General features: G+C 37.5%; 1 protein-coding gene and 1 long non-coding RNA gene across 29 annotated transcripts; one reads left to right on the plus strand and one right to left on the minus strand.

Annotated features, from left to right (window-relative positions):
- Positions 1-1716: 1716 nt before the first annotated feature.
- On the plus strand, positions 1717-4406 carry LOC116934526 (protein arginine N-methyltransferase 7). The gene is made up of 8 exons (XM_045171472.1): positions 1717-1938; positions 1997-2146; positions 2212-2433; positions 2494-2723; positions 2779-2948; positions 3012-3493; positions 3636-3875; positions 3947-4406. The coding sequence occupies exons 1-8, from the start codon at positions 1717-1719 to the stop codon at positions 4355-4357; spliced, it is 2127 nt and encodes a 708-aa protein (XP_045027407.1). The 3' UTR covers positions 4358-4406.
- On the minus strand, positions 1812-23744 carry LOC116918666. Of its 28 annotated transcripts, none has more exons than XR_006644488.1 (13): positions 21464-22041; positions 13430-19756; positions 11390-11934; positions 10322-11269; positions 10027-10211; positions 9809-9963; positions 9409-9726; positions 8955-9348; positions 8216-8884; positions 7796-8054; positions 3936-4262; positions 3760-3866; positions 1812-2726 (listed from the first exon to the last, which is right to left on the minus strand). It is a non-coding gene; the product is annotated as an uncharacterized LOC116918666 (long non-coding RNA). The 28 variants fall into 28 exon arrangements; XR_006644495.1 differs by lacking the exon at positions 1812-2726 and adding an exon at positions 2870-3005; XR_006644499.1 differs by lacking the exons at positions 1812-2726; positions 21464-22041 and adding exons at positions 22365-22451; positions 23203-23744 and having other exon boundaries at positions 3595-3866.
- Positions 23745-24129: the final 385 nt, after the last annotated feature.

Genomic DNA, 24129 nt, shown 5'->3' on the forward strand with positions numbered 1-24129 from the left:
TTTAAAGCAACATTTAAAATTTGCCCAAAAATGAAAAAGTGGGAAGGGTATAGCCTTCCCACTTTTGTCAAAATCGGCCAAAAACGACATCTCTTGGATTCTGATAAAAATCACATGGCATCATTAAAATTGAACGCTGATTTTGATTTAGTGATTGGTTTTCTTGTTAAACTAGCTGATTATTTGATAATAGAAAACAAAGTGCTGTTAGCGCACTAACTTTATTTCTTGTTTTTTACGTTTAATTCAAAATCTATCAGGCCAATGTTAAAACAAGCTTGATTTTCGTGATTTTCGTCCAATTTTGAATTGACATAATGTATTTAAAGCAACATTTAAAATTTGCCCAAAAATGAAAAAGTGGGAAGGGTATTGCCTTCCCACTTTTGTCAAAATCGGCCAAAAACGACATCTCTTGGGTTCTGATAAAAATCACATGGCATCATTAAAATTGAACGCTGATTTTGATTTAGTGATTGGTTTTCTTGTTAAACTAGCTGATTATTTGATAATAGAAAACAAAGTGCTGTTAGCGCACTAACTTTATTTCTTGTTTTTTACGTTTAATTCAAAAACTATAAGGCCAATGTTAAAACAAGCTTGATTTTCGTGATTTTCATCCAATTTTGAATTGACATAATGTATTTAAAGCAACATTTAAAATTTGCCCAAAAATGAAAAAGTGGGAAGGGTATAGCCTTCCCACTTTTGTCAAAATCGGCCAAAAACGACATCTCTTGGATTCTGATAAAAATCACATGGCATCATTAAAATTGAACGCTGATTTTGATTTAGTGATTGGTTTTCTTGTTAAACTAGCTGATTATTTGATAATAGAAAACAAAGTGCTGTTAGCGCACTAACTTTATTTCTTGATTTTTACGTTTAATTCAAAAACTATAAGGCCAATGTTAAAACAAGCTTGATTTTCGTGATTTTCATCCAATTTTGAATTGACATAATGTATTTAAAGCAAAATTTAAAATTTGCCCAAAAATGAAAAAGTGGGAAGGGTATAGCCTTCCCACCCTAGTTATAAAATTTAGGGGGTCATTTGGCTTTATGTTCACCGTGAGCCGTTCAGTACGATATTATTTCTTTGGATGCGAGCTGCGAGGACATGAAAAGGGCTTTCATATTCATTTTCTGATTGTTACTTCGACCGTTAGATGGTATCTTGTGTTATCTATCATAGACAATGTTAACTAATTATTACAAAAATTAACGGTTAACTAGCGAACAGAAGTTGTCTGTAAAAAGTGTGTCAATTGTCAAACGGCGTTCCGTACCCAATTTTGAGATTTTTGAAAAACAGCCTTCCCAATTTTTTATAGCCTTCACATCTTTTCGATCTTTGGTCAAATCCAAACTTGAACTAAAAATTAGAATCCTATACGAAATTGAACGAGGATCATGAAAATCAGGTTCATTTTCAATTTCATCTGAGTATTTTAGTTTTGTCGATAGAACGCAGAGAAAAGATAGAACATTTGAAATAAAAGTCGACAAATTTCTTGATGCCATTATTTTATTCATAATTTAAAACTGATTCGGTTCCGCCAAATCTGATATGAAATTCGAAATTCGAGTTCAATTTCGATCAAAACTGTTTAGTTTTATAAATTTCTGTGAAATGTCAAATTTTTTTTATTTTTGAAGCAACCGTAAGATGTCGCGAATATTCAAACACACCGCCGATTGACTTACAAGCACCACATGTTTTACAGGAAGTTTCCGTTTAAAACCTCTAAATTTTGTAGAACAAAATTTCGTTTCGAACAGCCACGTAGTTATAAAATGAGCCATAACGCTATTCTTGTGCAGAAGTTTAATCCAGGTACAGGAAGTTTGGAATGGGATTTACAAGCTGAGAGCTATGACTACACTCAAGAGATCGCCCGTTCTGGATTTGCCGATATGTTGCACGACGAAGAAAGGGTATTTCTTAACATAAACCTTGTAGAATTCTATAGATACATTTTACGCTTTAATTTAGAATTTGAAATACAATTTAGCTTTGAACAAAGCCCTAAACATACTCAGGATTAAGGGAAAAGTTCCTCGAGTACTGGATATTGGCACTGGTACTGGGCTTCTTGCAATGATGGCCGTTAAGGCCAATGCATCTGCCGTCTTTGCTTGCGAAGTATATTGGATTTTGCATTTACAATAAGCTGTTAGCATACTATTCCCGTTTCTTTTTATATGTAGACATTCCAGCCCATGGTGAAATGTTCAACTGAAGTTATTGCACATAATGGTTTTGCCGATTCAATTAAAATAATTCCAAAAAGGTCAACTGAAATCACAGTTGGCCCTCAGAAAGACATGGAAGACAAAGCCAATGTTCTAATAACAGAAGTGTTTGACACAGAGCTGATTGGGGAAGGTGCCATTGGAACTTTCAACCATGCAAATCAACAATTACTCTCAGTAAGTAAAAAATATACATGGTTACAATAAAAGGCTTATATCAGTTTTGCATCTGTGTAGGAAGATTCAGTTGTCATCCCTGCCCGAGCTACAATTTATGTTCAGTTAATTGAATCCCACCTAGTGACATCATGGAACAGGTCCATGCCAATAAATCTTGGTGGTGACTTCATATATCCACCTTCGAAAGTTTCCTGTTGTCCTGGGAATGGAGCAGTGCATGATATTCAACTTGCCCAACTCAAAGAGGCCCACTTCAAAGCCCTTTCAGACCCCATTCCTATCTTCAAGTACTGAAATCAAATTGTAGGCTGTTATTTATCATAATTTTGATTTGGATTGTAGCTTCGATTGGAACAGTAAAGTGCCGATTCCTGTTGAAGACACAAACACAGTGAATTTTGTTGCGAAATGCAGTGGGAAGGCTCACGCCATGCTAATGTGGTGGACCTTGGACATGGATATGGCAGGCGAAATAGTCTTAAGTTGCGCGCCTCCTTGGGCACATCCAGAAGGTGTTACAATAGTATAAATTTGGCTGACCCGAGGTTAACCGCACGAAATTGTTTATCCTGCAGGAAACGAATTACCATGGAGGGATCATTGGATGCAAGCCATTTATTACTTTCCAAATGATATTACTATCAAATCAGAAGGCGAGAGATTACACCTGACTGGTTACCATGACGAATATAGCCTTTGGTTTGGATTACAGACGGAAACGCCCCCCTCCGTTACTTTACCACGTCCATTCTGTGATTGCTCTGTTCATCTTGCTTGTAGCCGTCCCCGCTTAGGACAGCTAAACGATAACGATCGCAACCAGAAATACATCAGGGTGTTGGAAAAAGTGATCAGCTCTGATACAGTATGCCTGACACTGGGTGATTGCTGTTTGTTAGGATTAATAGTGGCCAAGTTAGGAGCGCGGAAAGTCTATGCTGCCGAAAGAAATCCCCATTGCCGTCGAGTATTGGAGGCTTGGGTTAAAAGAAATGACCTAGAAGAACAAGTAACCATCCTAGATGGAGATCTTGAAAAGAGAAAACTCGACTTAAAGGTATGACTGTTGCGTATTGAAGCAATACTTTCAAACCCGGTATGGAGTTCATTGTTAAATAGCAACGAGATTCGTCAATTTTTAACGAGTCAGACAATGGCTTTGCGTTGGTTTACGTTTTTCTTTTTATTGCTATGTGTAGGTAAATCTGGTGTTGGGAGAGCCAGTTTTCGAGAGCTCTGTGCTACCATGGCACAACCTTTACTTCGCGCGTTGGAAAAACAACGTGCAACACTTATTGGCAGATGGCGTGACAAAAATTTTACCTGGCAAGGCGTACCTTTACGCCATGGCCGTCGAGATGAAAGATTTATGGAAAATCAGGGCACCGGTACGCTCCACTCAAGGAATTGATCTGTCAGTTTTTGATAACCTGATTGAGGTAAACAAGTATTATTTATTGCTGCACACTTTTATTTGCATATCAAACTATCTAAATTACCACGATTGCAGAGTGCTATAGATACCAGCGATTCTCAAGTTGAGCCTCATCCTCTGTGGGAATATCCCACTCGCGCGCTAAGTCCAGCTATTCAACTAATGATGCTAGATTTGACGACACTTTCCCTAATGACCAAAGAAATTCCTGAAGTGGAAGGTAAGGTCAACTTACCAGTCACTGGCACTGTTAATGGCGTAGCACTGTGGATCGATTGGCAATTGGACGAGGCAACTGTAATTAGTGGTGGGCCGACTGCTCCTGTCACGCTTGGCCAAAACGTTCAGTGGGACATGCACTCCAAACAAGCAGTTTACTTCATTAAAGATCCTGTTAGTTTGCAGACAGAAGACAGAAGTTTAAGTTACCAAATCAATTTTGTTCCCGATACTTACGAATACAAATTCAAATTTTCAATTTTGTAAGTGGAAATGTATTTGTAAGCCCCAAAAATTACACATTGTTCAAAACGCTTTTGCTTGGAAAAAGAAAATCAATTGGGCAGTCAATGCCTTATCCTAGCAGTTTAATACAAAAGTTTAATTTGTAATTTCATACTGCGACTTCAGGTATACACGGCCTATTATTCTTTCTTCTATAAAAAAAAAAAAAAAAAAAAAACTAAAACGAAACCTCGAAGCATATGTACAAAGGACTTTTTTTTCCTTTTTTTTTTTTTTTCAATATTTTCCGGGGAAAAAATCAGACCTCAGTGCTTTAGTACACGCAACGAAGACCGGAGAGGCGAAGTACACGAACTGTGGCTCCGTTTTGATTTTTCTAGTTCGACATTGCAAAACCCATTCAAAGTATAACCTCTCTGTCGTGTGGCTTTTACTTTTTTGTTCCTCTTTTGTCAACTCGCCATTTATGTTGAGAAAAGGAAAGAATAAAACATGAAAAGGGTAAGCGAGTCCTTAGCCATGGGTCGCAGCATGGCAACGATAGTACCCACCCGTCTGCGTAACTCTTGGCCGCCTTTTGGACTCATGTGTCTAATCAATAATATACATGGTGAAGGATTGCCCTGACGGCTTTTCTCCCTCCCCACTAACCCGCTGCAGAACCAGTAAGCATATTTCTAGCGGTAGCAAACAGTCGTGAGGCAAAGCTTTTCCGCCGGTTGATATTATTTTAAAATTGTTCTCTGGGTAGATTAAGCACGTCAGTAGGCTGTACTAAGACTGGCAAAAGAACAACAACAACAATAACAACAAAAAAATAACGTTCGAGAACTCAAGTGCCCGTTTCTTGGCTGCGTGCGACTTCTCCTTCGACTTGCGTGTTGTTGTTATTGCGCCAGTGAAGTGTGCTGAGCCAAGTTACACAAAGCGTCTACGAGCATTGTTGCACCGCTTGCAGTGACAAAGAAAATCAAAAAATAGCTCATCTTCTTACAAGAAACGTTCATGGTTCACTCACCACATCAATGCCAACCAAACGCAAAACGACCATGCCAACTAAAGAGCAATAGAGCCGAAACCACATGGCCCCTAACAACGTGTCGCACGGTAATAGCTCAGCATAAACACACTATTTTGGCTACAGTGATTCTGCAAGGAAAATGGTAATCTCTCCTTGTTGTTTTCTTGTGGCGAGGCATTCATCAAAACTGTTCCTGACAGGAACGCCTTTCCGGCAGTAGGGCTTGAAGGAAATGATAGAGGGAAATTAAGGGAATCCAACTAGACCCCCCTCAGCCAGGTATCAAGTTAGTTAAACCAGTGTGTGTGTATGTGTGTGTGTATAAAGCTGCAGTTTGCGTTTCCCAAACATTGATTAAAGACCTTTGAAAAGCCTTTCCACCCCCAGTTAGAAGCGTAACAATGCCCGTGGGTTCACACACACACACTGTTCTGAAGTCAAGAATCAATCATCACTTTCAGGTTTAACTAACTTTGTTGGCTTTCAACACTACTTATATAGACTTTTTCTCTTTTTCCGTTCTTTTATACCAGTATTGATGTAACAATAAGATGCAATCTAAACTGTTCACAGTGGTGCAAGAGTTATTATTATACGCCTGACTGGGCTAGGCACGCTTCCAAACGATCAATTTGCTAGTCATATTTCTAATGAATTTTTTGCGGGCTCAGTTAATAGATTGAATGCCTTGTGACCTGTACGCCCATTTTTAAGTTACGGGTTTAAAAGGAAACAAAGTCGAAACCCAGCGATAAGAGAGCAAAGCACAAAACCAAACTAAAAGTTAGTGGTACATGCAGTACATCACTTACTACAAAAAAGAAGTGAAAACTACTTTGTAGCATGATGTAAATGTTTGACATATAAAAACAAACTTTTTTGCCGAAATTTCTGTTTTACATGGAGAACAATAATCGTATAATATTAGTACCGAAAAAGTAGCAGAATGTTGCTGTAGTTATAATCCTATTGTCAATTGCCTCACTACGAAGTAAGACGGTAAAACAAGACTCCCGTCCGCTTTATTCACCGGCCTCGTCGTTCCACGCTAACCTGAATAGCGCTCTCTCGTATACCGCATACGAGGTATAGAAAAGATAATGGTGTATAGCGTTAAAAAATAAATAAATAAATAAAACTGTTGGGTCACATTCATGTTTAGTGTAAAATATAAAAGAAAAAGTTAATGCTACAAAACGAACAGCTGGAGCTATTCAACTTCGAGACAAAAAAAGGGGGGGGGAGTACACGTACTCCTACTTATGCTATCAAGGAAAAGGGAACAAGTAGCCTATTATCTACCCTATAAATATATCTACGTGATAGCTCTCGAACAACGCACGAGGTGTTGGAAACGACGCTGGGAAAAAAACTGTAATAATGGAATGATTTCTTCGTGTTGTTCTTTTCGTGAACGGTGCCTCCCTTTCTGTGTCGATGCAAGAGCGGAAAACGAATACAATTGATGGGGAACTGACGTGAAACGCCACGGAATATCTTTTATCCCCATGCGAATCGTACAGGAACGAGAATGAAAGTAATTCTACATGTGGAGACTTCGAAAACAAATAATATAAAAAGTACGCCATCCCCGAAGCACTGAATCAAATGTCTCTAGATATGGATTCTGGAAAGAATAAGGGAAAACCGTAAAGAGAAATAGTAGCCAAAAAGTCAAGAAAGGATATATCAGTCACGCGAAGCAGTCATCCCTCCATCCATTGTGTGCAGGCAGACTTTTTTCGTTTTTTTTCCTTCTAACCCTTTCCGGATGGAGGGCAGCCGTTTGCCAGTCGGCGCTTAGCTGAACGAGCAAGTTTTCTCTACACGTATGTACACGGGTGGGCACTGCGGTCAAGAGCTGAAGCGCAACTCCGGCTTCAACACACTGCTCAACTCGCGTCTATGATTAGCATGCAGACGCGTTTCCTTTACCCAGAAGACCTGTATACAATCCCTAGTCGCTAGCTATAAGAAGCTCCAGTCGTTCAACGACACTTAATCGTAGCAGAGATCGAGCAGTGGTCCTTGCTAGAAAACCGGTACACGAGCAACAGATCCGCCATCCACTTGCGTCCGTAAGAAACTAAAAAGCGAGTTTGATTCCATGTAAACCTTATTTACATGTTCAGAGAACATCGTTTTTCCCCCTTTGTCAATATAGACTTGGATAGATCTGTGAATCGCGCGATCCATGAGAAACCCTAGTTTTCCGTGACAAGATAGTGGACAGCCAGGAAGACTTTTATATGGTTCCGTGATGTCACTCGCCATCACATTCGTATTTGGTAAGTCGGAATAACCATATAACATGTTATTCCTGTCTGTCAGGTGGCCTTGTACAACACAGTAATCTCAGCGGCTGAATGGAACAGACCAAATTGTGGTTTGAGTCCATTTTGCAAAAGAAAAAAGAAAATGCAAATAACGGCACGTACCTTTGTTGTTGTGGATTTTGACGAAACAGGAAGGGACGGCTGCTGAGACGAGACATCGTCCAGCGTTAGATCAGCTTGTAGCTGGTTGATTGGAAAAGACATGAGTAGATCTGCGCAGCCATGTCTCTTTTTCGGTTGGAAGATCTGTTGGCGCCGCGCGCCGAGGCCATGCAGGCTCTCGACTTATCCACGGCCCGGCCACGCACCAAACAGGAGTTTGAAAAACTCTTGGCACACATCCCTGAATTTCGTATCAAACCTGAAAAGGTAAGAGCAAAAAACTTAGCAGTTGAAAACAAATAGTTTGTACAGTTATTTTCTCAACAACAATTTCAAAAGGTACGACCAGAAGAAATTATTATTGGTGAGGATTACTCCTTCACCTGTCGTAAAGAGACACAAAAAAGCAAATCCCCTCACCGTCAATATGCTCGGACTGGAGGTGCGAGGGACAAATCACCGCAAAAGATTGGTCGTATCGTCGCCGGAATCCATCCAATCAGCGTTAACTGTGGACATTCTTACCCGGATCCTATACCAGTGGCCATGCAATCCGTTCGCATCCTGGATCTCGCCACTGTCGACATTAACTGGAAAATGTTGACGGTTGCACGGCCCGCCTCGAAACAGGACGACGAGTTCTTTACTAAGTATTGGCTAAGTTGCTGTTTTGCGAAATCTTAACAAGACGACAATTTTGTTTAAGGTTGGTCGAATTGGAGAAATTGCGATTGAAAACAAGACGAGAAGGAGGGATTCGAACTAGGAGGATTAGTGGGTTTGTCAGCGGCCTTTCCGTACGTCGAATAATTAGAACAAACCGTTCAGGAGTGACGGAGATCCGGCTTCCAGCATGTTTACAATGCGGTTTCGAGTTGTGCGACTCGGTCCATTGCGTCAAGTTTACATATGAAGACTTTTTTCGACAGCAAAATGATCTGGTTGACGAAACCGACAAAAATAAGGATGGGGTCGAACCGGTGGATGAAGAAGAAGAGAAACGGCTCAAGGAGGAGAACAAGAAGCAAGTCATCACTTCAATGAAAGGGACGGCTATGAAAATGAAACAGGCCAAGAAGCAGCAACAGTCTAGCAAGAGACCGGCCGTGAAAACCTCTTGAAATTACCTTAAAATAAAAAATATAAATTATAAACTAACCTGACGTTCGAAAGTAAATGTAAATCAATGTGCTGTACATTGACTTTTTGATTTAGCCATGAGTGCGTCTGTAAATTTGCTATTTTTCATCAAAATAAATTACGGATTCCGCCTTTAAATGTTGATTCTGCTGCAGAAATTCTTGTTATTTACTCAAAGCTAACTCTTCCCCGTAAATGAATACGTATAATAAATTAAATTGTTTACGTGGTTTTGGTTTTCTAGTTCTGTTTTGTTCTCCTTCCGCTACGCTTCGATTTCTTTTTCTCTTTTGTTCTTTAAGCTGTTGTTTGCCTTTTGTTTTTGTTTTTTTCCATTGCTTACTTATTTTTAGGTTAAAAAGCCTTTCTTAAGGTTTTCCCCGCAACAGGATTTGACAACTGGTTGGGCACGCCTGAAAGTATCATAAACATGAATCATTTTGTTTAGTTGACTTTCAAATACGGAGAAATACCTAATAGTTTGGTTTTCTGAGGGGATAAATCATGTCTAAATAAAGAAGAGATTATTGTTTGAAGACTAACATAATATTGACATGCTTTACAACTATGAAACATCACCCTGTCCACTTGACGCACATGACAACTTCTTGAGAGATACACTGACACGCTAGGTCGCACTTACAAGGGTAAAATGGGGCTTTTTCTTCTTAGGGACGAATGTTTTGCAAACTCAGCAGTTAATTGCCATCCTACTTGGAAAATACGTTTGTGGTTATGCAAGATCACACAACGGCACGGAATGCGAAAACGATTAGACCGGGCTAGCTAATCTGAGTAGGAACATTTAAAAATTCATAAATAAATCAAATGGATGGTAAAATTTTTTAAAATAATGAATACAACCAGTTTTACCATGCATATATGATTTGAATGTTTGAAGAAGTATGAGAAGGATACCTTTCCTCAAAAACCGGTAGGATAATTTTTGCTTGCACGGACTATCAGAAAATTACCGCTAGATGGCCAACGCTGTTCACTACCCTGTCCCGTCAAAAAGCAAAACAAACCTGAAAAACACAGAAATAATTGTAATTTTATGCATCTGATTTAAAATAAAAAAACTGTCAAACCTCAGAATTAATTAGGAAACGTCAAACTATAATATTCTTAAGACGGAACCAGTGGTTGATCGCCTGTAAAACACAGTTAAAAGAAAGGCTTGACGAATGGAAAGATATACGTACTACATGTGACGAAACACCAAACAATCTACCCCACTTTTTCCTTTTCCCCCCGTTTCGTTAAGTTAAGTTACCTAATTCAAAAGGGAATTTTGTCACATACAAGAATACATGGCTATTTCTTATTTTGACAAATATTGTTAACCGGTAAAGAATTTTTGCCGACAAAGATTTAGAAACGAACCCAAAAAATAAGCAAGATCCTGTTCGTCGAGATTCCTGCGACAATGTCTCAACATCTGTCGAGTCTGGAAACATTTTTCATTGGGTAGCTTTGCTGAACGAGTATTTTGGTACTACATTGCATTGGTATGTCGGCTTCTTCAGCCGGCTGTCAGGTGGATCACCATCACTTGAGTCACTTGATCACACTTTCTTGGAGCTAATTCGATATTTTAGGCTTACTTTATGAACCCGTGTAGTTGTAATGAATGTACACAATGAAACCGTGATGACGATGAGTCACTCGACCTTCCTCAATACGAGACGACGTGGGAAAGGTTTTTGGCAGCTGCCGATCTCGCGCGCCATTTCTTACCCATCCTTTCGTAATGGGGCGGCCATTTTGAATGGGCTTTCGACCAATCACAGATGATCTGACTCATCTCGCCTTGTGAGAGGATACTTACTTGTAACAAAGTGAGCGAGTTATAGTCAAGTATTTGTCGTACCAACTTACCGTGATTATATCCATTTTCTTTTCAAAATTAACTTGAAAATTACTTGGATTTTTATGTCTTTCAAAGAGCTCTATCTTCTTCCTACGTTCCAGAAATAATAGCCTACGTAATTTACCTATGCAGCTTTTACACATCAATTTGAATTCGGATAATCAATAGCTGGCAAGTGCTTATGGAAAGTATTGCCGAGAAAACACATACAACAAAACACCCATACTCGTATTCTTTGAACGACGCAACAAGTCGGTTGATGACGTGAGCTGCTTTTCACGGACAATCCACAAAGCAACAAAGAAAACACTGATTTTGTGATTGGTATTTCGTTGAAAAGAAGTCAACAGACGCACGATTAATCTCACTGTGGCAATTCTGTCATTGGATCGTAATGTTCTTCAGTTAACCCCAATGTTTTCCCATTACTCTGCATATGTTGCTTTTAACTTTGAAAAACTCTGTAATATCCAAAGAGAATATGTTGAGCAAATATTTGTTTTTATTTCGACAAGTTAACAAAAAGTTATACACAGATATATCGTAAATTTACGACCTCTTGCTGAAATGTTTTATTTTACCTGTCATGATGTGAGCTTTGCTGAAGTCTGATTTCACTTTCTGGGCTGTTCCGAAAATCGAGGTTAATTTTTGCCTCCGTTAACGTATTACACAAAAATCCGTTCAGTAGTGCTCTGCTTCATTTAACTAATGAGTTTCCCGGGAGAAACTTCTTCCGTGTCGTTTAAATGTAGAATGTTTTATATTTCACGCCAATACCTTATTCAACAACCACTTTGCATTACGACCAGTCTTGCTAGAAATGCAAAACTCTGCAATAATTCAATTTCAATTGGTATAAGCACCCAGCTGTGACGCCAGCTGGTTTTGGACTTCTGCGCCGTTGATTATTGGAGGGTTGGAGTTTCTCTGGTGGTGTTGATCCTTTTAGTTTTCATTAGACAGGGTATAGATGTCGTTGGAGCATTGTTTGGGATCCGCAATAAGTCGTTAACTAACAGCAGCAGACGACTTCCACATTTACTTCAACAAAGTTTGGCTTTCTCTTCTGATTTCAATTAGACGAAAAAAGTGAAGAAAATTTTTGTTTTGCGTATTCATCCAACTACGTCAAAGTAAACAAAAAGAAGCAAGACAATATCATTAGAGATTGCACAAGTTGGGCAAGACACCAAAGATAACATCGTTGGCTACATAATAATAAGCTTTTCGGCATTACGACTCGGTTGATGCCATAACGACCAGACGTTTGCTATATACACAATCAGCTGTGTCTAGTTGTCAACCGTTCTTTCAGTTGATGAGACTGCCGATAGTTGGCGTAGGTATGCCAAAACTCGATATAGTCAATCAGTGATTCTTTTATCACTGACTCTTTTATCATCTTTATTTGCAAATACTGCAATACCCGTATTATAGAATAGGATATTTTCATTTGTGACTTATTGTAGACTATTGTTATCGAAATTAAATTGGTCGTTCGTGCTGAAACATACGATTAAATTACCAGATTAAGAAAAAAGACAGAATGTTTATTAAAGCTTTTTTCCTGCAAACATAAATGGGATCGAATAATGTGAGGCTCTTCATAATCTATATGACGATATAACAAATATCGAAAACAGCACCAATCCTTTCCCAATAAGGTAACAGAACAACGTAACATCTTGCTTTGCTGAATTGTTTCGTCTGAAAAGCTTATTACACTATATTTGCGAAGTCTAACGGGTGTTACGGCCTAGCTCAACACATCAGAGTCTAACACAGCTTAGAGAGACATACTCGCTTGACACTCTTCATATTCCTAGAAGTCCCTCACCTGATTGAGTGCGTTTGCAATAAGTATATTGACATTGCCCTTAGGCTTTGAGAATGTATTAGCCTATTAATAGAATTTTTGTAAATTATGCATAGCAGGCAAACCTAATGAGGTTTTTCACAGAACTTGACAGCTCGATGATTTGTCGTTTACTTCATTAAAAGATATCCATAGCATCCATATGCTTTAATATTGGAAAAAAATATGTCAATAATAGACGATTCTCGTACAGGCAAGTTTTCCTGTACACTCCTCCCTAGGCTACGTTAGTTTACGAAGAGCTGGGTCAGTTTTGGTGGCGTGTGACAGAACAGCGTTTGCCATGAGCAACGAATTTATAATTGCATGCTGACAACAACAAAAAAAGGATGCTTAATTTCATCGATAGAACTACTTAGTAAGCGGTAGCGCCAGCAGCTATGGTAACGCCCATCAAATCCATCTGATAATTTAATTGAATCAATTTTACCGGCGTATAAATCGACCTGTTTTTAAGCCTTTCCATTAAATACACTAGATCTTTTACGTGTTTTTCTGTGACATTGAAAAATTGTTGAAACTTTTTTATCGAAATTCACAAAAGCGTTTGCTCTCGACAAAACAAAACAAAGTTTAACTTCAATTTGTCCCACTCGAACCTTGGTGTAAATAGACCTTATATTAATTTTATGGATTGTACATGCAACCTTAACTGTTTACATCCTCTAATAATGCATTCTAGCGTTTCGGTGCCGTATTAATCGAACTAAAGAAAAGAAGATGACTAAATTCTTAGACCTACCTTTGTATACCGTCCAAATACAGTTGAGACTTAATGGCAGTTCCAGAAACAGATTAAGCAGCGTACTTCTAAGAAATTAAATTTTTTAAATTTTCGATAAGTAGTTGTCCTTCCTAGCCGATGTCCTCTTTGAACACTGGAACTGCACAAAGCGGACATTTATGTGTAACTTCTTGAAAACACAAAAAAAGAAAGGAACACACGCAAAACACAACCTGTTATTGTTCCTCGGAGGCAGCCATCTTGATATGGAATACAGCCAATGGAGACAGGACTATGGCGTTTATAAAAAAATTGTCGCGGCAGACGACAGAATAAACAGAAAAATATTTTTTTTTTCTTTTTCTTTTTGTTTTTTTTTCCTTTTTCTTTTTCTTTCAAATTTAACGAAGACAATGTACAGGGCCTACTCTCTAATTATAGAAATTCTTTACTATGCATTAAAAGATTGTTGAAATTTTAGAAATATCTGAGTCAGCCTAATTAGGATCTTTTAGAAATTCTAAGATTTAGTTGAATATTTTCATGGAGAAATTCGATTGCAGTGTTGATTTTTTTAATTATATTCTTTTCCTTGTTTCGTCCTGATTAATTATCGTGTCAGTCATTAAAATAATGGCTGGAAAATAGGTTCACAATATTTAAATGTTGAATTAGTTTACATTACACCTTATAACAGCACAACGGACGAAGAATTCTTTTCTTTTCACATAACGTAGAAAAGGGGTTTTAGACTATCGATCGAGAATTGCATTTCAAAATTTTCTTTTCCTCAGTAAAAGGCAGTCATTTCAAATCAATGGACGTAATCGAAACGAAATCTGAACCTACCAAAAAGACACAAGTCTCGATATACTGTAGCCCGACCTGGCGGAGCTTTGGCATAGCATTTCTGCCATCCTTCCCTCTTCGATACGAATACGATAAATTGATGTTTCCAACAAATATTTTCTCTCTAGATACCAATTTTTGAGCTTTAAATTTAGGCAGAGGATTTTGTTATAATGATTGCAAGACTGTGCATTGCCTCTCCACGAATGCACCACTGAATGATTTATGGTGTTGCACCTCCCCAGCCCAGAAATCTAACGTAAAGCTATCATAGAGATACAATCCCAATGAGATTGATAACGACTGAATAGACAGTAGAGATAAGGTTAGAACCTCGTGACTATATATTCCTGGGTGCTATTTGTATTGCATCATCGCCTTGCCAAAAGCGAGAAGATCAATGTTTGTGTTCATAACCTAAGCCAATATGAACAAGCTTGTGATCTCTTTCTGGAACAGTAGACTATAGGTGCAAAAGCACAGAATGATTATCTTCACTATAATTTTGTTGTTGTTCGTATTAAGAACAATTAGCATCTGACTGTAAATGTATAGGCTAGTATAAATAGCTACGTAATACTATTGCGTCTATAGCAGACGTCAATGTCTAGACTACACCAGCACACATTCGAGCAACAGAAATCGTCAAGACTACGATGTCTTGTTTTCCGTTACTCGGGTATTAATGCTGCACTGAGGCAAAACGTCTGATTTATCTGCTAAAGACAGAATTATAAAGGCTGGTGCAGTCAACGATATGTCAACGATCAGAAAAGTTCAGCTCAACAGTTATATCAACTAGCATTCAGTATACGATCTTTATTATACAGAAAACACTATCTTTAGTCCTGAGTTCTGGTGCATTATGATGCCTTTCTCCAGTATGAAGCCAAAAAATTGTATGATCTTTTTATAAACCCAAAATAAGCACTCCGATTTTCTACCTATATGTCAAACAGATCTCAACAGTTATAGATTTCTTATGGACGCAGCACAACCTGTTAGCTATTGATAAGACTCTCGAGGGATGAACGCAGCTGTTGACAGTTCAGCCGGTCACGTTGCTATAACAACTTGCACTTTCCATACGAAAGAAATCCTATAGACGGTTTATAATAAATGCCGTTATTGTGCACACATATCTTATAACAATATTAATCTTATTTGCAGTAAATTTTTTTGGTGTACTTACACACTGAACAGCAGATTTTGAGAATTGTGGGTAGGGAAATTGATACAGCTGAAAAGTCAAATTAAAACGGCATAGTAAACCACACATGAACAACTATTTCCTATAAAATTAAAAAGTTTATTCTAAGAAGCCACAATACAGAAGTCTTTCAAGAAGTACATGCAGCCAAGTTTTTATGAAATTTTTAACTTTCTGGAAAGCTGGGAATGAACAAACAACGACGATGTGACGTCTTGAATCAGCACTGCATTCTGCAAATAGAAAAACGTAGGCTAGCTATATGTCGTTATACAAAGGTCCACATATATCCATAAATGGGTGGAAAGATTGGCCAATCGATATAAGCAGCACCCAATAGATACAGTTTATTATCTTTTTTTTTGCTTTCTTATACCCACACAACCATATGAAGGTGAAATGATTATAGTTGTCATTTTACGATTTTCTACTGCGTAAAACTACAAATCACTGAAGTTTACCCATTTCGCGTGTATACAACGCCATCATACAAATGGAAAGTTATTGAATTGCTTTTACTGTAGGCCTATAGCCTAAACTTTTTAGTCTAATATTATATTTTTCTCCATACTTTTTCCCTACGAGGGAAACAATCTTCCTAGTAGTGCACCAAACTTTGTAAGTCGTTTTTCTTGTTTCTTCTGAACTTTAGTATATATTGACACTTTGCAACATAAGTCGGTCTTTTCTATACGGACGATCGTTAGAATAACGCACAGATATACACCGACAAAGACGACAACTTACTATGCAAGTTCCAGAGTTTAAAGAAGAGGTTTTAGCCCACAAAGCTCTTTATTTTCCTTTTACTGAGAAGTAAAAGTATTTTTTTTCTTGAAGAGGATGTACTTAAAGTGCTACAGAATTAACTTTCATCTAAGCGTATAGTGATCAGTCACGTCGCCCATTTGCGATTAGGATGATGACAGCAATATTTGAACGAACCCAAAGGGGCCTATATCTCGATAAGCGAACTAGGTTGAGTTTTTCTATCACATGAAAGCTTTACCGATCAAAATTTTAATATGGGGGTATGGGCTTAAACCATCAAGAAAGCGTTTTAATTGGGATCGAGTAGGATGGAGCATAGCAAACAGGCGAGATGGAATGATTGGAAATGACAGCAGCTCCATACAAAATGGTAGACTATAAGTGAGCCACTTTGAAAAGTATTAGTTAGCTGCCAGTAGAAAAAGGGAGACGCAATTCTCTTAAGGGGTCTAGAAACAAGACTATATAGAATGTAAAGCAGTATAGCTTGCATATTATACAAACGTGAAACCTGGAAAACAAACGCATAAATCCCATCCATATAAAGGCTGCTGCTCGTTATGGAATGCGACACTTGAAACATGGATATGAAAACAATAAAAACAAATCTGTGTTATAGAACACGTTCATCTCATCGTCAAAGACCAATCCATGGCGTATAGACTTTTAGTTCATGTTCTTCATCCAAGTGTCTGGCTGAATGGGATAAACAGAATCTCTACATGGTAATTTTCGTTATTAAAATAAGAGAATCATACATACCAAGCTTCTGGGTAAAAAGACACTTTGTATTCGATGGCTAACACGGAACTACGGAGAAATCAACTTTCACACCAACATTACTTTTGCTGCTAATACTCGGCGGGAAAAAAGGTATCGTTTTCATATTATGAGCCTGCCCACACAAGCAAAATATCCCAATACAAAGAGAGCTTTTATGGGGCAGTACTTGGCTGTCAAAAACAAGTTGTTCGTGAATAGAGCCTGAAAGCGACAAAGGTCGGTATATAGATTTCGACCAACCGTCGTTGTTTTCTGTCACGCATCCTACCTCATTTAGGGCAGGTCAGTTTTTTGGGAAAGGTTACGATTGAAAGTGTACTATATGCGTTAAACATAAAGTAAGTGGATGTATAATTTCTCTCTCTCTTGAAAGTCTATTGTAATGAATAGCCTACCGAGTAAAATATGTCTTTGCGTAAACCATTAACATTTTGTTTGTCTAAACTTGCCAAAAGACAATAAAACAAGATACATTTAGTAAGCAAGTTTTAAACGAATTTTATGGCTAAAAATAAGCATAATCTACATCGTAAACAGTTTCTAATCAAATCGTACGTCAGCTACAATTAAAGTGGTTCGTGGCTTCGATGATTATGGATGGAAAACTGACAGAGCTAACAAGCACAAGTTTTCTCTGTAAATCAGCTGACTGATGTTGGCACGCAGAGTTGACAGATTTCTGCGGATATTTCCTTCGACGGATTTTCCCGCGTTTATAAAGAAAATGCGATGGTCCTTTATCTGATCGACTGATTAGAGTAATGGACACAAAAATTTGCACTCTCAACTTTTTACGCGCTACTTGATATTTGTGCCCAATGTGATACGTTAAAATACCAGTCCCCCTATTTGATTATCACAAAAAAGCTACAAGGGAAGCATACGGTAACTACTCTGGGGGTGTATGCGCCGAGATGTAAGGGCGGCATTTTTTTTCTTCTCTAAGCTTACATAGCAGTGGACTTGGTGCTGGCAGCCATTTTGATATTGCATCCAGCCAATAAGAGCACAGTGATACATGCCCGTCTTTTTTCTAAAGGGAAGGAAAATACACTGCTTATGGGAGGAACAACACAAAGTCGTTAAATTTTAAATACACGTTTTGGAAACGTTAACGCTGTCTGAACTAGTCCAAGGAAAACAACATTGAGTTTTTGTAAGGATTACTATACGTCCTTAAAAACCAAATATGTTTCTTTGTCTAAGAATAATATACTACGTGACAATACTGTTGTAAATAAACTGAGCTTTATCAAGTGTGCAAAAAAAAAAAAAAAAAAAATTATGGCTGCTGTTTAGCCCTGACAATGTTGCAATGTAGGTTTGAGGGATACCAACAAAGTCGGACTCCCTATCAAACTAAACTTTTTCTAGCGACCAGCAAAATAGAAAATTAAAATTAACGACCTATTTTCTCACTTCATTAAAAAATTAAATACAAATAAAATTTAATGAAAATTAGTCTGTGAATATAAACATCGCCTGCTTGCTCTAAAGTTACCAAATTTGGAAATACGATACCTCTACCTAATATATAGTCTACTATGATAAAAAAATGTGTGCTTACTGGTCTTGCTGTGATACTGCTGGGGGCAAAATTCAATCAATAAACACTGACGTCAAGAAAAGATTACGTCGAGGAAAAAGTAAAATGACTACTACTGTTGGAAAAAAATAAACATAGCTATAGTTAAACTTGAATGATACACGTTAATGATTGACAGGCTCTGCAGCACCGTGTGCAAAATAGCAAAACTCTTACTCGCTGCTGTGGAAAGAAAAACCTTTAGCTATATAGACTGTATATGCATTATCCAAGTCGATTAAATATGTATATCTAGAGCATTGTTTGGGTATTAAACGATGAACTTTTACAGTTTGTGGTCGCCGGGGACATTTCCAACTTAAAACTGAGGCAATGTAGTGGCATATACACAAAGAGTTTTGGAAATAAAGCTGCATCAACGACAATATCAAGAGTTAAAAGGACAGCTTGTTCCATTCAAAACGATAAAGCCATTTAAGGTTATCACGCAACAGACTTTTTTTGTGTTATGCTGCTGTCTGTGGGTTATCAAGGAAGAATTTAAATTATCAATGGCAGACATTACATCTCTTTATACGTACGTTCAAACTTGAGAAATCCTTTAAATGCGCGTTGTATAACGTGCTGTTTGAAAGGCAAATACGTCTATAGGTTATAAATATATATAGACTAGGCTACCTTTAACGGAAAAGAAATATATTTTGCCATGGCAACTAGCCTAATATGCGATCTTTCCAATCTCCCTTTCTGATAACTTCCAATAGGGCCTTGACAATAATTGTAAGACATATTTACTGGGAAAAACACAACTGACATTCACAAGTTGAATTGTCTTACATTTTAGTTGCTAAAGGCTAAATATCTACAGGAACTGACATTGGCGTATCAGGGAGAAGTTTTGAAATAAGGTGGGTAAAATGGAATTAAAATCTGAGTTGTCTTCTTGTTGCTTTCAATTTCCCTGGCTGATGCGTGGAAGAGTGGCGCCGTAACAGTATAAAAAGTATTGATTTTGCATACCTGTTTGTTGGGAATCTGTCTATGCTAACAGGTCCAAAATCGCGTATAGATCTCGATTCAAAATGTAGGTACCCGTCAACAAGCAGGAAACTGCTTCCTGGATTTCATCAGCTGAAAAGCTGAAACTCCAAATGGGTCCATTTTATCGAACAGCACACGATATGACCTGAAATGCCAGCAAATAGTTTGAAAATATTTTAAGCTGTTGAATTATTAGATATGCGTTTTTTTTTGTTCTAAATATTTGTCTTTGGACATGCACTTAAGAAATGACAACACGAACAGGCTACGGTATTCCGAGGAAAAATAAAATTTTTAAAATAATGCAAGGGCTTGTCACAGAGGCTTTTTGACTTTTTGCTGGTGTCTATCACAAGGCGTTCCCTATAAATAGATAAATCAGATAAATGCTGTATAATAGCGTCGCTGGGAGGAGGAAACTGGTCTCTTATTCCGGAAAAAATACGCGAGCAGAACAACAACTCGATATATCTTATTTCTCTTCAAGTAGAATTTCTCGTGCTGAGGTCAATACAAAATTGACACCCGAGACTCAAATGCCAAAGATTGACTTCCATATCCAGCTTTTGCCATCGTCTTGAATCCAACTAGGCTACAGCAGGAAATGCACTTCCATGGCAACTATTGCCACACAGATATAATCTCTTTCATTTAACATCGTGAGACGAAAGATGAGTTTACAATAGCAAATTCGCGATGGATCAATTCTAATTAAGGAAAATTAAACTAAAAGGCAGCAACAACAAAAAAGGGAAACTTGATCATAAATGACTGGTGTTATATACATTTATTCGTTACGGTGACTATAAGCTATTTGGTCATACCCCTCATACTTAATTTTGTCTGCTTGAGAGAGAGAGAACAACAACAAACGTTAGGCCTGACGTACATCTAGCATATCGCAACCTGTTGTTTAATTTTAAAAAATATATTAAAATAAAATAGTGAAAAAGCCTCGCAATACACAAGTTTCCTCTCTAAAACGTATTAAGAGGTGTAAGAGGAAAAAGGTTGTCAACGAGCGGTATGTCAAACTGTCTAATGCACTTGATTAATGCTTTTAGAACCAACTCAAATGCAAAACAACATTCTAATTATAAATAAATCAAACAAACTTCTATAGCACCAAGAATGACGATAGCACGTAAATAGCAGCTAAAAGGCAGGTCAGTTTTTTTTGTGGGGGAGGACATGGCCTTAAGAATGAAAGCGAAACGAATGTGTTGCATCACTATGTGGTATACGACAGTTTAGGAATTACATTATCACCCGTTATTTGTTTTTCGTTTTCCCTTTGTTCTCAATGACTGTCTTATACTATGTCTGTCCCAAGCAGATTGCTGCCAAGTATTCCGCGAACTGAAATTTGTTGCTACAGCATGTTTTATTGTTACTTTTCAATCAATGGCACCAGGCCAGAGAACCGGCACTTTGAACATTCTACTAATCGAATTCTCATCAGTAGCCTACTCTATTTCTTATTAAAATATCTGAAGATCTTACAACTTGTTGGTTGGGCAAAAATATTTTGATGTTTCAAAAATGTGATAAAAAAAGCTCGTTCGTTGTGAACTGCAAAAGGATAAGCTACAGGTTACACATTATAGTGGAATGGCCAATAAAATGGTTAAATACTACTACTACTATTACTTCACTCTATATAAGACGATAAATGGACTTTATATCTTACTTAAGTCGGCAAACATGAACGTTAAATTTTTTCTAGCAGGTCTTACAAAGTCTCAAGATCATTTCTATTCAGCTTTCGTTCGTAGAAATTGGCATACTTGTTCATCAAGTTACTGATTTGTGTGTGATTTTTTGTGTAAACAGCAACGGGTAAACTGCATACCTTGATGGGAATAAATCTCGTTGGCAGGCTCAAGGAAGATCGCGGGACTTGTTTTACGCATGACGAAAATAAATCGATCAAAATACAGGCTCGTAAGCTTGGCAGGCACTAAGTATGGTTTTCCGGCGTTCTACAGTAGTCTACACAACACTCTCTAGAATTTGGCTGTTGGGCGCGGCCATTTTGAATCGATTCAACCAATCAGAAGCCCATAAAAATTACTCGCAATTGTCTCTCCCTTTCTTGTTGTGTAGCTAGTCAAATCAAAACTCTCTGAAGAGAAATCTTGAAAACATTTTAATAGATGTCTCCATTCTGGGCTAATTGTATGAATTTTGCCATTAAAAAGGAAAAAATTAAAATGATTTTCGTTTTTGTCGAATAAGATATTGATCGATACTTCTGCGGAATACTATTACCGTCTCGAATTGCAACTGGCAGCCATGCAAAACGCCTTGGTGTTGGAATAACGTAAACAAAATTCTAACAAAAATTAGTTCTCATAACATTTAAATATTTAATTAAAGAAAGAAAAACAAAATGCCATGACACATAAAAAAAATCATGAACACTGCGGGTATTAGTAACGGAGATTTAGCAAATATTGGCGACTGAAACCTGAATTAATATAGTTGTAAACTGACCGAGCCTTGATTTTTGGCATTCTATTTTTTTTTAAGTCTGGAAACACTTAAGTGTTACCAAATTTCAAACACTTAAGTGTTGCAAAGTTCCAAACACTAATATTTGTCCACCAAACCAAGAACTAGCTGTCACTGATGATACACACACCTCACACAATTACGCAAATCACGTTATCATAACGTTATCTAACCGATAGAAACAGCTATACACAGATTGACCTATATGTTCTATTACGAGCAGATTTATTAAAACTTACCTTGAAAGGACATCAGGCAGAACACGTCCAAAATGCTCTGGGAAGGAAGACGCACCGATACAGGAAACACACAGCTTTATTGTTGAACTGTAAATATTGAAAAAAAGTGACTTAAATCTTTAATTTTAATGTTCGTAGTAGCAACGTTATTCTTTATTCTTCTTAGTCTCCCTAAAGGCTTACCTATATACGCACCCATGAAAAAAATTTATTTAAATTTAAATTTAAATCGTAGTAACTACGTTTTTAGGAATTGAGAAATTTCTAGTAAATAAACTACTGTTTTATTCAACCTTCTCATAACGGGCAAAGGTTCTACGTAAACATTTAAATGCGATATTCATTACTGCCTCTCAAATTGTTAGGCTAATCACCGCCATGTTGAGTGACGGTAGGTCGAAAAATTAAACTATTTACGTTATGCTTCTTTCCAAAATGCTATATGGGGTATCGATATAGCCTTATACAGCAGGTTTCTGAACCTGTCTTTTGTTTTGTTCCCTCTAAGACCATAGGACGACAACTTTCTTCCTTAAATAAATAAATAAATAAAGATTTAAGATGGCCAAAATGGACAAGCACTGAAGAAAGATATTATATGCTTTCTAGTTTTGTTCCAAGACGTTTCATGGGCTGATGCCTGATGGATAAATATACTGATTCATTGAGTAGGCGTCACGACTTCGAAAACGAATGGCGTCGTCATCCAAGATGTTTTGTTTCTTGATACATTATACGAAGCAGCAGCTTCCGTATCCACTTCTTGTTTGGGTATGACAACCATAACAATTGCATCGGCCAGTAAAGAACAGAATGTACGTGAAGTCTTTTTTCTTACCCTTTTTCACGTATAGACTACAGAGAACCACACATCAGGCTTGACTCTGTTAACGTTGGCGTTTTTTTTTTTTTAAATAAATTGTCACTCAGTGTGTCACGTCACTGTCACAAAAGAGTTATCTCTTTCGGTAGACAATTAGCCACATCAGCTGATTAGGTTAACAATTACGTATAGGACGTTTCACGTCCACCAACGCCATTTCTTTAACATCAGTGATTATATAAGAACACGTAAAGATTTCTGCAATTTACACTTGTCAAATTCAGGTTTCAAACACTGATTTCCAATACCTGTTTCATATATAGTCAAACAAGTTTACAGTTGCCATTAAAAAAAAAAAAGCAAACGGCCTATATGCCAAGGACATTTGTCCTTTAGCCTAACACCATAAACTGGTATATCTTGTCCACACAAATTAGGGCAGATCTTGTCGGAATTTGTTAGCAAGGTTTTCGACCGGCCATGTTTGAAAGCCAGTGGACCAATCAGATTCAGCTGATTCCCCTCGTATATAGGCTGTCGAATCAGAAGCGGCCCAAAAGCTAGAACGTAAACCTTAAAAACGGCGACAAGAACATTGTAATAAAACATGCTAAACTTTATTTCATATAAATTCATTACTACTACTGTGTTACTTAAAGCTTGCTACGTTAAATGCAGCTTACAATTGCCAGCTGCTGTCAAAGTCTAATTTTCTTGACTGTTGTTCATTTTTTTTTTATCATCTGGATTCCAAAAAGATAAAAACTAGTTTTTTCTGGTCATTTTATTCTTCGTTCGAAGTCCGCTTTATGCAGCACAGAGACGGCTCAATTTTATGCTCTATTATTTATATTTTATTCTTTGGAATTGCTCACACTTGCTCTTTCATGAATCTTTGTCGTTTTCTTATAACGTTTGATCCAACAACAAATAATTATCCTT

This window comes from Daphnia magna, linkage group LG3 (assembly GCF_020631705.1).
Source record: "Daphnia magna isolate NIES linkage group LG3, ASM2063170v1.1, whole genome shotgun sequence".
Classification (NCBI taxonomy): Eukaryota; Metazoa; Arthropoda; class Branchiopoda; order Diplostraca; family Daphniidae; genus Daphnia; species Daphnia magna.